This window comes from Heterocephalus glaber, unplaced genomic scaffold (assembly GCF_053883595.1).
Source record: "Heterocephalus glaber isolate CG9 unplaced genomic scaffold, H.glaber_assembly_v1.0 deba00001472, whole genome shotgun sequence".
Classification (NCBI taxonomy): domain Eukaryota; kingdom Metazoa; phylum Chordata; class Mammalia; order Rodentia; family Bathyergidae; genus Heterocephalus; species Heterocephalus glaber.
In genome coordinates this window covers 76,338,059-76,354,495 of record NW_028258315.1, presented here as the reverse complement: position 1 = coordinate 76,354,495, position 16,437 = coordinate 76,338,059, and the positions used below count along the sequence as shown (strand labels likewise).

General features: G+C 35.7%; 1 protein-coding gene across 7 annotated transcripts in view; it reads right to left on the bottom strand.

Annotated features, from left to right (window-relative positions):
• Nucleotides 1-656: 656 nt before the first annotated feature.
• The window catches only part of Ngly1 (N-glycanase 1), a 76,985-nt gene continuing 61,204 nt past the window's right edge, over nt 657-16,437 (bottom strand). For 3 of the 7 annotated variants that reach the window (XM_004857793.4, XM_021238750.2, XM_021238748.2), the window contains 4 exons: nt 14,216-14,380; nt 10,240-10,425; nt 1,930-2,107; nt 657-1,327 (listed from right to left, as the gene is read on the bottom strand). In XM_004857793.4, coding sequence (XP_004857850.1) covers nt 1,152-1,327; nt 1,930-2,107; nt 10,240-10,425; nt 14,216-14,380 — 705 coding nt within the window. In that variant the 3' untranslated portion in view covers nt 657-1,151. The remainder of the gene's footprint in view (nt 1,328-1,929; nt 2,108-10,239; nt 10,426-14,215; nt 14,381-16,437) is intronic. The other 4 variants (XM_004857796.4, XM_004857795.4, XM_021238749.2 and 1 more) reach the window with 4 other exon arrangements.

Sequence of the window (16,437 nt, the reverse complement as noted above, 5' to 3'; positions counted from 1 at the left end):
AAACAGCTTCTTTTGAAATATAACTTTTTCACAAGAAAACAAGTCTCAACAGGATTTGGCTGCAATTAAAGCCTCTGTTTTAGGATATTACATATTTTATAATATATCATGTTCTACTGAGTTTCACTGGGTAAGTACCTCTGAGCATGTCTTTTTCTTGTATGAAGAGTTGAGAACTCATTTTGCAAAATATTGCAAAGGAAAGTGGATACCTGGGGCTGTGCCTTTATCACTATTGGCTCCTCCACAGCATGATCACAAAGCTTTTCACACCATGGTTAATAAATGTTCATTAAGCATAACTGGAGAGGTAATAGGAAATATCCACAAAAATTCTTGATACAGTCTATAATTATACAGTTACACAGTTTCAAAGTCTAGATTAAAAAAAACTCATAAAGCATTTTCAAGCGTCCATATATATGTAATTTATAATGTATCTTTAAATTTATGCTGTCAATGTTAAATGTTTTCTTTTTTTTTTTTTGGTACTGGGGATTGAACTCAGGACCCCTGCGCTTGTGAGGCAGGCGCGGTGCCACTGAGCTAAATCCTTGGCCCGAATGTTTTCATATCTTACGTCTACTCAATTGGTTTTCAATATTTGGCATTCATAGTAAAAATCTGTATTTAGTCAAATTAAACACTAAAAGATATAAGGAAAAATAATTAAATTTTATTTCTTAAATGACTACATATTTACAATCATAAAAATTTTCATGCATATGACATAAGATACTGTGCTTTCACAATTATTAAAAAGTAAGAATCTTAGGAAAATCTAGCTTTATTACTTGTAAAGAAATTAATGGCTGATAAGAATGTTAAATTACTATTAGCCCAAGATGTTATCACAATCATGAATAGCATTTAAGCATGAATACCATCATTTTATTTTTGACACTACACTTTACAGTATTTAGATCAAAATCTCCTGGAGGCAACAAGCCTGTGTACTGAATTACATATGGAAGAAAGCTTTTAATTCACGATGTCATAACAGTCCAAAGTATAAAGATATAATTTAATGACGGTTACATGATGGAGAGCTAGCAAAATATGCTAGCACAGGGTAGTAAACTGCGGACTAAGCATGCACTAAGCCAAAGGACTACTTTAGGCTATAGAAAGTCCTTGATTATTCCCAGCTTTCAGAGGTCACTAAATTTTATAATTATCTCCAAACACTTTTCTTCAAGGTCATTTAAGCTTTGTCTAAATAGCTGGGTATGCTGCCAAGCAACATCACCATCTCCTTTGCTTAACTCCGCTTCCAAAATAACTTCAGTGGAACCAGAAAAGTCGTGGTAGGAACGAAGATTTTTATCTGTTGGAGGAGAAAAAAAATTAACACTATGCTTTTTGTAATTTAATGAGTAAAAAGGTATAGCTATAGAATGCATTTTCTATAAGCTGACTTATAGGTTAAAATCAACCTTTAAAATACAAATATATATTACTCTTTATAGAGGACATGCATCATTTGAAATAATTTTTCTTCTTGCATTTGTATCAGTCTTTGATACATTTATTTAGAACATTTATAACATAACATTTATAACATTATTATAACATTTTAGTTCTGATATAACCATTTATGGTTTTTTACTAAAAAAATTTTTTTTGTGGTAGGAAACAAAATGGCAGACATTTTGGTGGGGGGAAGAGTTTGGGGGAAGCAGAGGTAAGGAAGAAGGAAGTAAAAGAATTGAAAATGATTAAGATACACGTGTAGAAATTCCCCTCAAAAAAATGTAACTATCGAGTATTACAAATACAGAATACAAAAAATACAAAAATTATTTCTGCTCCAATACTATGAATAATTTGTGGTATGAAAATGTTAAGAGCTACATCTCAAATAAGTACAAGCAGTCTCCAGAGTGGTAAATAAACATTTCATGATTAGTTCTCCAGTCAAATGCTTACCGCCTGTCAGGTCTACTTGTGCTGTATCAGATCGCAATTTCCACTTTATTGTTCCTGTCTGAAAGGTTTGACTACTTGTTTTAATGGAAATGCTCTCTATTTTTAGGCCAACTGACCCACACTCAAACTTCCAAGAAATATAAGCAAAAGATGACCCTTCCTTTCGAGCTAAATACACCTAGAAAATAGGGAAGGGGAAAAGGAATTGTCAGAAAAATCAAACACTGCAGAAAATAGTGAAAAGTTTTATTTTAATAGGGTACTGTATAAGTTATCAAAAACTAATTTCCCTATCAAAAATATTCTTACTGGTAACATTTTTTTCCTCCTTTATTAGCTTTTTTTCCTTTTGGTCTGGAAGAAAGTTACTACAAAGTAGGTGTCCCACAGGTGCAGCTCTAAAGGATAGCAAACTAATCAAATTTTGGTAAATCATAGTCTTTTAAATTAAAAAGTTCATTTAAAATGAGATTTATGATGAGTAGTCATTTTAAATGTAACTACTCCCTAATTTATCTTCTATTTAGCTTTTACTGTTCCTCATAATTTCAACCCACCTTGAACGGCCAAAATTTTCTAACTGAACTATTATATTTCATTTTTTTGGTCTGATCTACCTTAACCAAATCATAAGCCCTCTGGAGGTACAGTTTTTAGATTCATAGGAGAATTTAATTTATTAAGTATTTATTATTAAAAATACGCAAACAAGTTAGACTCAATTCTTTAACAAATACCTCTTACTCTTCAGTTTTTGGGCAAAGAGCTGTAAGTATCATATAGAACAGATCTGTCTTGGGGCCAGGGATTTAGCTCAATGACACAGTGCCTGCCTGGCAAGCTCGAGGACCTGAGTTCAATCCCGGTACCAAAAAAGAAAAACAGAACACATCTGTCTATTTGGCAACCTATAGCTGTTCAGGTTAAATATGCCCATTAATTTGAAAGATTTTTGAATCAGAAAGTTAGGGCTATATAACAACCAATCACTCTCCAAATGAAATGATCTTGAATTTCTCATGCTAGATGTAATTAGTTAACTATTGTTTGTCGTTAATAAATCTGGGTGTGTGGACCTCTCAACTGCTCTACTCAAGTTCAGGGAAACCTTGCTAAAGCATCCTCTGATGCTCATATGAGCTTCCTATACATTCCTCTTACAGCTGTTTATAAGAACCTGGGACTCAGAATTGCACCAATGTTCCCTGGGAGTCAATGGTCTCACCTATCCTAAACTCCTGGGCACCTGTATATGATTATCCATAGCTTAATTACTTCTTCAAAAGAGTGGCTAGTAAAGGAGGTTATCTGGGAACGATGTGTCAAACAAAAGGTTCCTGGGAGAAAGATAACCGGAAGGAACTGAAGACCTGGGGAAAGTAATCTTTTTTTTCTTTTTCTTTTTTTGGTACTGGGGATTGAACTCAGGACCTTGCGCTTGCGAGGCAGATGCCGGAACCACTGAGCTAAATCCCCGGCCCAGGGAAAGTAATCTTAAGACAGAAACAGATACTCTTAAAGGATACAATGGTGTTTATTACTGAATTTTGAAATGATTAAATATTCAAATATACTGTGAGCAAACAAAAGGTTTCCTATGGTAAAGGCATAATATATGAAGATAAAACAGACCAATTTACAATGCAAATTCATATCATCACTTTTACATAGTACATATATTCTGCTTTTGTATTTTAACCAACTCAAAAAATTGTTTTTAGAGATGGTGGTAAGAAATGACAAGAACAACACACACACACACACACACACACACACACACACACACAGTGTGACTGAAAATATGGTAAATGTTTAAAAACATTTATTACATTAAAAAACTTGTTGTTGGGAGAGATTCTGGTCTCTCCCAACATTCTATGGTCTTGAGTCCCCAGACCAGAAGCAGACTCTTTGATTTAAAACTTCTAACATTTATTCAGCTAAGTTGTACTTCTGTACCACCACTACCCCTTTTCCTCCCTCCTTTCCAGATAATATACAGAACTCCAAAGTAGCTTTAAGGACTTTTAAATGAGTTAATCATTTTTTGAAATCATGTGAAATAGATTTGCACAGATACTTTCTGACTGACTGGTATTGGAAGCTTGCAAGAAACTTAAAAAAATCACTTTCTACATTTTCCATCAAGTGGGAGGAAAATTTCAAACATTTTTGTTGTTGTTTTTATTGTTGTTGTTGGTAGTAATAGCATAAAGACAATGGGAGGGGGACAATAAAGGGATAAGAAAAATGTTATGAATGATTTCTTTCCAGTCCTGCCATATGTAACACTGTTTCCTAAATCATAGTTAGATCATATTTAATTTACATATTAAACTGTGTTCTATTTACCCGTGGGGTTCACTGTAAAGATCAACAGACTTCCTTTCTGCTTTCCTTAGAGGATGACCCTTTAAGGTAGCCTGAGACAGGTCCTGTCATCAGACGGTGAGCTGTAAGGACAGGACTAACTGACCTGCAGCAGTTTACAAAGACAGTTTTATCATCTGAGAATGCGTCATCTTTTTCTCTGGATGATTATTACATCTTGATTTCTATATTTTGATGGACTCAAGAATGTTATTAATATTTATTCTGTATTGATAAAAGTATGTCTTGCCACTATGAGAAAATCCTGATTAATATTTTCTTCTCTACGACAGAACTGTCATTTTTTTGTGAAAATAGTTATCCGTTTATTACAATACTGAGTCATATGTAAATTTTTAATAAGAGCAGAAACTTTATCTTAAAAAAAACAACACATGGTCATTAATACACCCCAAACACTCCTTTCTCACTTCAAGCACACTTATCCCATAATTCTTGCCACTTTCTGAAAGTCCTGGAGGTCCTCTTTTGTGAGTGTCTTTAGTTGTACTGTAATGGCTGCCCTATGTCCTGAATCCATTCAAAATGTTTACCTTTCACGATTATTTTATTTTTTGAGATAGGGTCTCGCTGTGTAGTTCAGGCTAGCTTTGAACTCACTATGTAGCCCAGGCTGGCCTTGAACTTACAGTGATCCTCCTGCCTCAGCATCCTGAGTGCTGAGACTATAGGTGCTTGCTACCACACCCAGCTCATAATCATTTTAACTTTGGGGAAGAGACAGAAGTTGCAGGGTGTCAGATCCAGTGATTAAGGTAGATGAAATACATCATAATGTTTTTATGAGCTTGCCTTTCCACTGGATGGCACTTGGCAGTAGCATGCTACGTATTTCTGATCATACCCCATAAAGACATTCATGGAAGAGAACTTGCAGAATTGCTTCAGAAAGTGTCAAAAACAATTGGATAAGTGTGTTAAAAGCAAGGGGAGTATTTTGAGAGGGATTAATAACAATTTATCTTTTATTATAGTAATTTAGAAACATTTATCACATTTTTATCTCCTCTGTATACTTAATTTGATAATTTAAAATGTACCAAAGCAGCAGTGTTTATATAAAAACTTCTAATTTTGTTCATATGTACAATAAACATTAGATCACATAATTAAGAAGAATGCTTTCTAAGCTCTCAAATATTCATTTGTCGTGTGAAAAAAAAGGCATATTTAAAAACTATTGATTGTTTCTAACTTCCTATCTGGTAGACAAGTTTTTTTCTATTGGGTTTTTTTCTTTTTGGTACCGGGGATCGAACTCGGGACCTTGCGCTTGCGAGGCAGGCGCCAGAACTACTGAGCTAAATCCCCGGCCCTTTATTGGGTTTTTTAATTCACAGGTTCAATTATTGTGTAGTTTTATATGTTTGTTTTTGTAATCTGTGGATTTACTTAGGAGGTAAAGCAGCCATGCCAGTAAAATCAGTAATTATGGAGTTTTTCCTGTAGACTGAATTCTGCCTACTATCCCCTTTCCAATCACCAGCAACCTACCCTCATCCTTTTTAGCATCTGTAGGCATATACAGGTGAGCACAATCTGCCCATGAAAACAGGACCAGTGTGCTGCAAAACAAAGTCTAAGGTGTATTACTCCCAATGTACACAAACAAACTTGCCCTTTCAGTTGTGGCTATAACCATTTTCAGGACTGAGAACAATTTGCATGTCAGCTTCTTTCTGTATTTTATGTAGAATATGAAAGGTTTTTTTTCAAAGATGGTTGATTACTACATGCCAGGTTACTATGATTTCCTGGAGGTTTGGTTTTAGTGCACTGTTTGAACCTGTTCTTTAGTACACTCTTAAAATTATTCTGCTTAGGCTACTAAGATTCACTCTAATTAAGCTCACCATACAACAGGCACCCTGCAGTCAGTCATTCCTACAGATACCCAGCAGACCAGTTGCACTTCAAGGGATTTTAATTCACTGCTGGTACACTGGTATTACTCATGAATCTTATTTTTGGCTATTCCACTTTATCACTAAATTAAACATGAATCTACTCTCCGTTCCCACTATAAGTCCTTCTTCTGTCTCTCTTTGGACAAGGTTTTACTATGTAGCCCAGGCTGGCTTTATATTCACAATCTTCCTGCATCAGCCTCCTGGGTGCTGACTCTATCTTGTTCCAATTTATTCCATTTTTAGCTTCTGTAATTACCTCTCTTGGAACACAAGTGTGATCATGTTCTTCTCTTGCCTGAATATTTCCATAGTTTCCTATTACCCAATTGTAAGGCAATGAAAATCCCTGAAATTTGGCTGCCTTTTTCCTCTTTGGTCTCATTTCCCATTATTCTCCCTCATATTCCCTACTCCTTACTCTTCGCCAAACAGATCAGGTGTTTTTCAACTAAGTGCTTTTCCACATGCTATTTCTCAGGCCCTAAACACCTCCCATTCCACATCCTGTCCTTATACTGAGAAACTGTCCCTCTTCCTCCCCTACAAAAGCCCATTTAGATACTATTTATTCTGAAAAACATTCTCTGACTTAAGAAGTTAAGAGCCTCTTCCTTTTGTCTTTCCTCTCTCAGCATCATGCAGATTTATATTCTTCTGGTGTTTACTCCATTAATCTAAACAACTGGCTCACCTGTGTCTGTCTTACACTAGCTGATGTATATCGTGAGGCTTGCCTCTTAATTCATTCTCTTCTAAATGCAAGGCACAATGTTTGATATTGTACAAATGAATTCTTGACATGCCATGCACCAAAAGTGCTAAAGTAACTACTGACAAAGAGTGATAAAACTTCTCAAAAGTATCTGAGAGCATCCAAGGGATAGTGTGAACAAAGTACAATGTCTAGTGTTTTACACAGTCCCAAAGGTGGTGTGGGATTTATGCCACATACATTCAATCACTCCTTACATTCAACCATCTTTAGTAAACATGCAGTATTAGGTACTATACTAGATATATCAGTACAAAGGTGGAGTAGGAAATAACAAGGTAGGCCTCTGCTTGTGAGAAGGAGAGACGATATATTCTTACACATATCTTGAATCAATGTCATGAAGGAGAGTCACGTGGTGCAACAAATCTATAAAGGGTAAAATACATACAGTTGTCTGGGACTCAAGGGACTGAAGTTTAAGCCTTTTTTTTTTTTTGTACCAGGATGGAACTCAGTACCTTGTGCTTGTGAGGCAGGTGGCGGCACCACTGAGCTAAATCCCTGGCCCCAAAGCCAATTTTTGAGAATAAGAATAAGCCAAACAAAAAGGAAAGTATGGGAGGTTCTGTGGTGAAGGTAGAAGGGCAGTGCAAATGAAATGTAGAGGGCAAGTGGCAGCACAGAGTAAGACAAGGCCAGAGAAGAAAGCAAGGGTCTGCTTCCAAAGAGGCCTAGAGATGTTTCTTACACTAAGAGCACTCAACAACTACTGAGGTTTTGAAGGCATTTCTATAGCCAAAGAATGGAGCACATTTTTGAAGGGATCAGGGCAGATGCATGGAGACTAGTTAGGAATTTAACATCAATTTTATTAAGGTGTTATCACTTAGTTCCCAAAATGTATACTGCCTTGATTTAGCTTTTTAAAGTATTTTCAATGTGGATTATCATTGAATGATGTATTTGCTAAGTAGCAAAATTAATAAGTCCATGTGACCCTGGGAAAAGATCCCTCTGAGAAGTTAAGAACTGGTTCTAAAAATCTGAGAGCAGGCGACATGTGATGTGTCACAATATGAGGTAGGAGATGACTGAGGAAGGGCCTGGCAGGTCTACTTTCAACAGGGTTAGAGAATTCCTAAGTGGCAGCTTGCTGGTAAAGAACTGGAAATACCAACTTAGATGGAATATAAAAAGTTTAATGACAATTAGAAGTTTAATTACTTCTAGGTTATCACTTTCTACAAGAGGATTTAGTATTTTATTCATTTGATACTAAATATTACAGTTTGAAATGGACTCATTCAACTGTAATCCGAGCACCCTGGGAGGTTGAGGCAGGAAGCTTTCAAGTTCCAGCCCAGCCTTGTAACCTAGGGAAACCCTGTCTCAAAATAAAAAAATAGAAAATAAAAAGGGGGTGTAGTTCAGTGTGAAGGCCCTGGGTTCAATCCCCCAATACTGGGGGGAAAAATCCCTACCCGGCATAAAAGTACATCAAGGCATAAGCTTTTCTTGAATAAGGATCTGTTTCCCATTTAACGGCTTTCACATCTCATTTACATCCTTTAATTCCTTCTCATACAATACATCCTTCTATGGCCACAATATTCTATTTAGAGATCTCAAAACAGGCCATGCACTTCATGTCTGTTTCCTGTTACTTCCCTGCCTGATGCACATCTAACTCATCCTTCAGTGTCCAGCTCAAATGTCACCTGCTCCATGGAGCTCTGCCCAACACCCACAGCCAGAATAATTACTCCCACCTCTGTGTTTCCATAGCAATGTGCTGATATCCTTATTATAGCACTCTGCATGGTGGTTAAGATGGCTGTTTATGCTTCAGTTTCCCTGTTACACTGTGAGGGAAGGCACTATATCTTTAACTTTTGATCCATGTAGCTAAGAACAATGCCTGGCACAACATGCATTCAATGTTTGTCGATGAACAAATTAATGTGTGAGACAAAGAAGAAATATACCACAGAAGAGCCCTTTTTTCCAGTGTATCACATCTTCTGCAATATCTCAATATTATCCCCACCATTACTTTCCCTATTAACACTGGTAATTAGAAAGAAATGCTTGATTTTTCTTTCGTTCAGCATGTATAGACTTGTTCTCAAGTAAGTAGTACTTTTATGCTGCTTTCTGTTTAGAATTTTTAGGCTAAGGACAGTCTTCCAGAAGATGTTCATCTTTCTTCATCAACTACATGATCACTAACAGAACACCTAGACATTTAAAATTTTTATTTTTTATGCATTTCTTTAGCTACAGAAGAAAATGCACAAATTTATAATTTTAATAATCCTGCATTCTTGGTTTGATAAAAAAAGATGTTAATTTTATTTGGTATTATGACTAAAATGGACATTTATATTGTTAAATACCAGATAAACTTTGAAATAAAAACTTATGATTTGGTAGAAAGAAAAGCAAAATAGAGACCTTATTTCTGCATTTGTTTGGTATTCTAATTAATTTCTACTACAGTGATAGCATACAGTAGATGCTCATAAACACTGGCAGCTGTTAGTCTGTTACTTTTAAAATCTATCCAAATTCTTACAAGTGAATGACTTCCTTTCCCACTGAAATATCTTGACAAATGAACTTTAAAAGCGTTCTATAAATTAATTAAAATCTATGAAAATCTATGAATAATATATGCTACTGAAGTTACATGATAGTTCTCAGTTTGTTTACGGTATGTTTCTAACAAGTAGAGAAGTTTAAAAGCAAACCTCTTGTTACTGCTAACATGTAACAATAACATGCAAACTGATATCAGTAAACTTTGTAGTCCCTGAATCCATTTACCTACTTAATATTTTAGGAAAGAGAAAAAATAACCAACACTGCTGTTCAATCATCCACATTCTTATAGAACGAAAGCTTTAATGTTGCTTAGTTTCCTTATACTTTTGACTAAATGTTAATAGCCTATATTTGGAGACTATCAATATGTATCTGTCAAGAAAATAAATTGCAAATACTTTGCATAGTCATGAAAAAAGTTACACGGATCAGTGAATTGAGTATTTTTTTCCCATGAAAGTATTAAATGCAGCCTTTCTGATGAAAATGGGTATTTCCTTGATACAAACCAAGAATTTCTAATGTGCTTTTGACTACATGCTGGGAATAGGATTTCTTTTTCAAAGTTAAAGAATTACTAAAATCAATCTTGGCATCAGTTTTCACATTATGCACAAATGAAAAATGAAGCCAATTTATATTTGTTTAAATAATGACAAAGGTTCTAAAGAGTATTATGCATTAAATTACCATGTTCCAATCTGTCTCAACTTTTCTGAATATGGATTCCATTTTCCACACTCCATTCTCCCATCCAGAAATGGTTTGATTGTTACTTGAAACTCGGACATAATGATCTTTCACAATATTGTAACAAAGGTACAGTTGTTTAGAAATCTTCTCATTTTCAGAGGGAATGAACAGGGTTTCCTTTCTCTTAAAAAGAAAGCAGACTTAGTTTTTCAACTTTCTGGAAGATGAAGAGTAACTACTATGTATACTAGTAAGAGACTCCTTTAACTTAAAAAGAAAAAAAATTATACCAATAGACAATCCAGAAAATAGCTACTAGATTAAACAGCATGAGTAGGATACTGATATAACATCAAATATTAGTAAAGATGAGAAGTAGGAGCTCTGGCTTAATTTTTTGATTGTGATCCATCTGAATTTATTTACTGTTTTTCATTTCTACCACCATCACCACCATTACCTACTATTTGGATGACTACAATAGTTTCTAAAGTTGACTTCCTTGCATTTAACTTGTACCTCCTTTTATCCATGTTCCATATAGTGATGAAAGTGAGCTTTTAAGAAGCATAAATGGGGATATATCTCTTTCCTGTTTAACTCACTTCACTGACTTCACACAGTACTTAAATTCCAAAATCATTACCAAGGGTTACGGCCCAGTATGTTCCCTGCCCCCTTGTTTATCTAGGAGTCATGTTACTCTTCCCTTTTATTTCTATGATCCTGCCATGTCAGCTTTCCTTTGGTTCTTAAAAAAGGTAGTTGGTTCCTGCCGCAGGTCCTTGACACATGCTGTTCTGGCTAGCTAGCATAGTGTTTTTTCTAATCTCCATATACTTGATTCTTTCTCATCCTTTCGGCCTCAAACTATAGTCATTTCACCAGATTGTCCTTTCCTGGTACTCTAAGCTAGGAGAGTGTTTGACAGGTATAGCTTAAAACTGTCATCTGAATATGAAATTACTATAAAAGCTCATTCTTATCTTAAAATTCCACACGATTTTTTATTCTATTCCAAAAGAAATTTGCTTTTTTAGTATAGAAAATCTCTATTTCCTAATATCATTGAGTGAATCTAACATTTGAAAGAGAAGATACATTTATCCTGTGCCCTTATGTGCCACTGACTCAATGGCTTCTCTTCCTTATGTATAGCCATAGTAGCACTGGGGGTCAGACAATCCTTGGTAGTGGAGGGTGTCCTGTGCAGTGCAGAGTGTTAAACATTCTAGGCCTACTAGGTGCCAGTGGTATCCCCCTTCTTCCAAGTCATGACAACTAAAATGTCTCCAGACATTGTCAAAGGGCACCTTAAAGGCAAAATCATTCACTGTTGAGCACCACTAACCTGTGTCAACATCATGCTATAGTAATTACTAACTGATCAAGCTAGCAGGCAATGCTTTTTTGTTAAGTATATATATATCCATATGTATATATATGCCAGCATTTTAAAACAGTGACAATAAATGTATGAAAGAGAAGATAATTCTTAGGAAAACCTGTGAATATTGATGCAAGAAAGGTAAATAAAAGTTTATTACTTGTAGAAATTGATTTTATAATTATGAATTATTATAATACATGTTACAATGAGCAAATAACAAACGCCTTCTAATTCTTTTCTTCTCTTTTTTTTTCTTTCTCAGTATTGGGAATTGAATACAGGGCTTCAAATATGCTAGGCATATACTCTACCACTGAGCCACATCCCCAGCTCCTCTTTTTTTAATTGAAGGTATTTCAGAATGCTGACACAGCACAGCTGCAAATAAAGTCTAAAAAGATTATCTACTATTTTAAAAAGGATAACTACCAAAAGGAAAAGAAAAATAGGTGTTTGAACACAACATGTATGCTCACAAAGCAATGTGGAGTAAGAATAATACTGATATTCATATATGTTTTAAATCTAAGATAAAACTGTCTTTCTGAAAAGTATATGAACAATGTTTCTTTCTCTTTCCAAATGATAAGATTTAGTTCCAAATTTTAGGATTAACTTATTTGTATTTACTTTTTAAACACCCATTTTCAAAGATGTTTTACAAAGAAGAAAATTATTTTTTTTAAGTCCATGGCATTAAGATGATCCCTAGCAACTGAGAAATTTCAAACATTTTCAGAAAGGAAAATAATCTGGGTATATGATCCAAATTGTATTTTTAAAGTTTAATCAACTTACATGTTATGCAAAAGAAAGAATAACCATCCATTAAAAAAAAAATGACCTAAATAATATCTATGTTTTAAATTGAACACAGCTGTGAATTAAATTAGCTCTTTTTAACTGGCTTCACTTAGATTTATACTTGCAACTTGCATTGCATCAGCAGCGATTTGAATTATCTGTTGAGTTTAGCTCTTGTAATTCTATGGCTGAACCAATCCTTCTAATTGCCTGCTACAGATGATAGGATAAATTAAAATGCAAACATAAAATTTACTGGAGATAATTCACTCCTTTTGGGCATTTTCCCTCAGGAAAGGAATGAACTGCATCAATGGCAAATTTACAAAAAGTTGTACAAATTTTAAATTTGTTTAGGTCTGTTTGAGACTGATGTATTATGCATTATTTTCCTTTAAAGCATTATTATTTAATATTTTCCTAGCTATGTATATTACTCTCCAGTGATTCAATTTTAAGCTCTCAAGGGCAAAAGAGAGTCTGCTGTATTTTTTAAATGTTCATTACAGAACCAAGAACATTGACTTTCACCTGGTCCACAACTAGGACTTAATTAAAGAAATTAAATTTCCAGTGGGTGTGGTGGTACATGCCTATAATCCCAGCACTTGGGAGGCTGAAATAGGAAGATTTCCTTGAGTTCAAAGCAGCCTGGGTGTGCCATAATGAGTTCAAGGATAGCCTGAACTACATAGGGAGAACCTCTCAAAAAAGGCAAAAAACAAAATGAAAAAATTAAATTTCCATTGTATATTTTTGAAGATCAATCAAATGACAATAATATTAAAACAAGTTTAATAATATAACAGAAGTCACACTAACAATAATTTCTTATTGGCTTTGTGGTACCTGCCTATAATCCTAGTACTGTACTCCTGAGGCAGGAGGATTGGTGTGAGTTTGAGGCCATTCTGGGATACAAAGTCAGTTCAAGGCCAGCCTGAACTAAAAAGCAAAAGCTTGTCTCAAAAAACAAACAAAAACCCCTCAAATTCAACAATTTCTTGCCAATACCAGATATATGCAAGTGTATACCAAGAAATATACTTTCATTACCTGAATTACCCAAATTCTGTATTACTCCATCATGCTTTTAAAAGTTTTCATATGGGGCAAAACAAAAAGTTAAGTTTTTTAATGTATCAAAATCTAATTTTAAAAGACCTGAATTGGCACTTTTTTTTTTTTTTGGTACTGGGGATCAAACTTGGGTCCTTGGCTTGAGAGGCAGGTGGTGGAACCACTGAGCTAAATCCCCGGCCATGAATTGGCAGTTTTAGTACTCACCAAAATGCAAACTGAAATTGGAACAGTACTATATATTACCAGAACTGTTGAAATTAAAAAGATAGATACTGTAATACCAAGTGTAGACAAAGATGTAAAAAAACACAACCATGGCCATCTTTCCCACACAAACACAAACGTGGCCATCATTTCCAAAATCCTGAAACAAATTAGGTTTATGAACTGAGGTACCACTGTAGCTGGTAAATTTTTAAAAACTCGTTAAGAAATATATTTTGGTATTTTTCTGTCTATTTCTTAGTAAAGTTGTCCTGTCCTAAAAACAGATAAAAACAGGAAAATTCTACTTTCAAATGCTATGCTAACTCTCTTATGATTATACTGTGTCAATCAATTATCATTTCTCTTCAATTATTTGCATTTCTAAATAACTAAAAGGCCATGACCAATGCATTTTTTTCGGTATGCAAATAACATATTATAGGAAGCAGAAAGTAAAAAAGGACTATCATTCTAGAATAAATTAAATACCTCTAGACCCACTTCACCTCGAGCTACTCTCCAAGCCACCGACCCAGATATTCTTCCACCAAGTTCTCCAGGTTTAGGGGTTTTGGGAGATATAAATTCAACAAGTTCCACAATTATCCTCTGCAGAAGTTCTTTTCTTCTACTTTCTGATAAAGACAGTTGTCTCTGTCATTAACATTAAAAAAAGATTAAGATTAAGGGAATGTAGAAGTCCAACTCCAAGCAAGAGTGTAATTAAAACGTAACATTTGTATTTTATGAGTTCTTTAAAGAAGTAACCAATTTGATTTCCATACACATTTGGAAAATAGAAGGGACACCGTGGAAAACATAAGTTTATGTTGAGAAATCACTTAACACATATTTCTCCAGATGCCTTCTATTAGCCTGTATTTAGAATGGAGGTAGCACTTTCTGTTTTGGCTATGATGGACTAGGTTGTTGTTATGGCTTGTGCCTAGATGTCTCCTCAAAGCCTCATGCAGTCATAGGTGGAGCTTTTTAAAGAGGTGACTGAATCTTGAATATGTGATGCTGGGATTAAGGGTATGTGATTATTAAATTAGTCCACTGTATGGGTTTGGCACCTGCCCTAAACTGGGTAGCCTAGATAGAATATAAAAGGGGGAGTTCTGCATGTCTTGAACTGTTTTTCCTCTGCAATCTCCCTCTGCCATTCTACCCTGTCATGGAGCCAGCCAACTATGAACTGAAACTTCTATAAACTGAAAACCAAATAAACCTTTCTTCCCTTACCTTTGGGTGTTGGGTATTTTGTCTCAGCAACGAGAAAAAGTAACAAAGATAGAATTTGCCACTAGGTGTGGAAGAATTTGGTAACAGCATCAGGAGGCTTCCAACCAGATTTCAGAAGCAAGCCTGGGAGCCCAGGCTATGTACCCAGTGTGTGAAGCTATAAGTGTGAAGCTGAAGGTGCAAAGGAGTTCCCAGAAGGTTGGAGAAGCCAAGAACATAGATTGTCTGAGGAAAACTCCAAGAAGGGAGCACAACCAGCCCAAGAGAGAACCCATGGGAACTACTACCACTAGAAGTGCCATAGCGGTGGAGCCACCCAAGCCCTTTGGAGTTTACATTTTGCCACAGATTGCCTCGGATGCGGAACACTGAACTACAGGACTTAATGTTTGCCCTACTGGGTTTTTGACTTGCTTTGTTCCTATTCCTTTCCATCTCCCTATTTATACTTTTTGGAATGGAAATGTTTATCTTGTGCCATTGTATGTTGGAAGTGTTTAACTTTCTTTTCATTTGTACAGGGGCTCACAGCTAAGAGTTTGCCTTAAATCTCAGAGAATTTGAACTTAAGACTTTTCAGTAATGCTGAAACTGTTAGGACTTTGGCAACTCTTGTAGATGGATTAAATGCCTTTTTCATAAAGGAATGGGCATGAGTCTGGGGGGCCTGAGGCAGTGTTATAGCTTATGTTTAGATGTCCCCCGCAAGGCTTCATGCAATCGTAGGTGGGGCTTTTTCAGAAGTGGCTGGATCTAGAGTGTGTGATTGATTCATGGTGCAATGCTGTAATTAAAGGTGCTAAGACTGAGGGTGTGAGTGCTATCTGCCCTAAGAACAGGTAGCCTGGATACAATGTAAGGGACAGAAAAAGGCTTGCTGCTAGTTCCTTGTAATTTGTCACTAGTTACTTGGTTGCTTTGTTACATTCTGCCCACCATGAGCTATTTCTCCTCCACAAAGCATTGTGTCTGCCATGCCACCCTGCCTTGGAGCCAGCCAATTATGGACTGAAATCTCTACAAACTGTGAGCTAAATAAACTTTTACTCTTTTAACTTTGGGTGTCATGTATTTCATTTCAGCAATGAGAAAAAGTAAGGAAGACAGAATTTGGTACCAGAGAAGTAGGGTTGGTACTGTGACCGTACCTAACCATGTAGTTCAGGAGCCTCTGAAACTGGCTTGTGGGAAGAGTTTGGAGAGTTCAAAGATGCTTGCCACAGAAGCAGCCTTGGAATACTTGATGGGAGATTCTGATCAGAGCTCAGAAGACCAGAATGGTGATAGAAATGTTGCTGGTAAAGACCAGGCTCAGGAGGTTTCTGCTAGGAAGAAGGACTGCATTGGCTGTTGGACTTCAGACACTATGTGTTATGGTTTGGCACAAAGTCTGTCTGCATTTTGCTCATGTTCAGAGACTTTGCCTGATACTGAGATGGAGGGTGGAGGACTAATGAATCTGACAG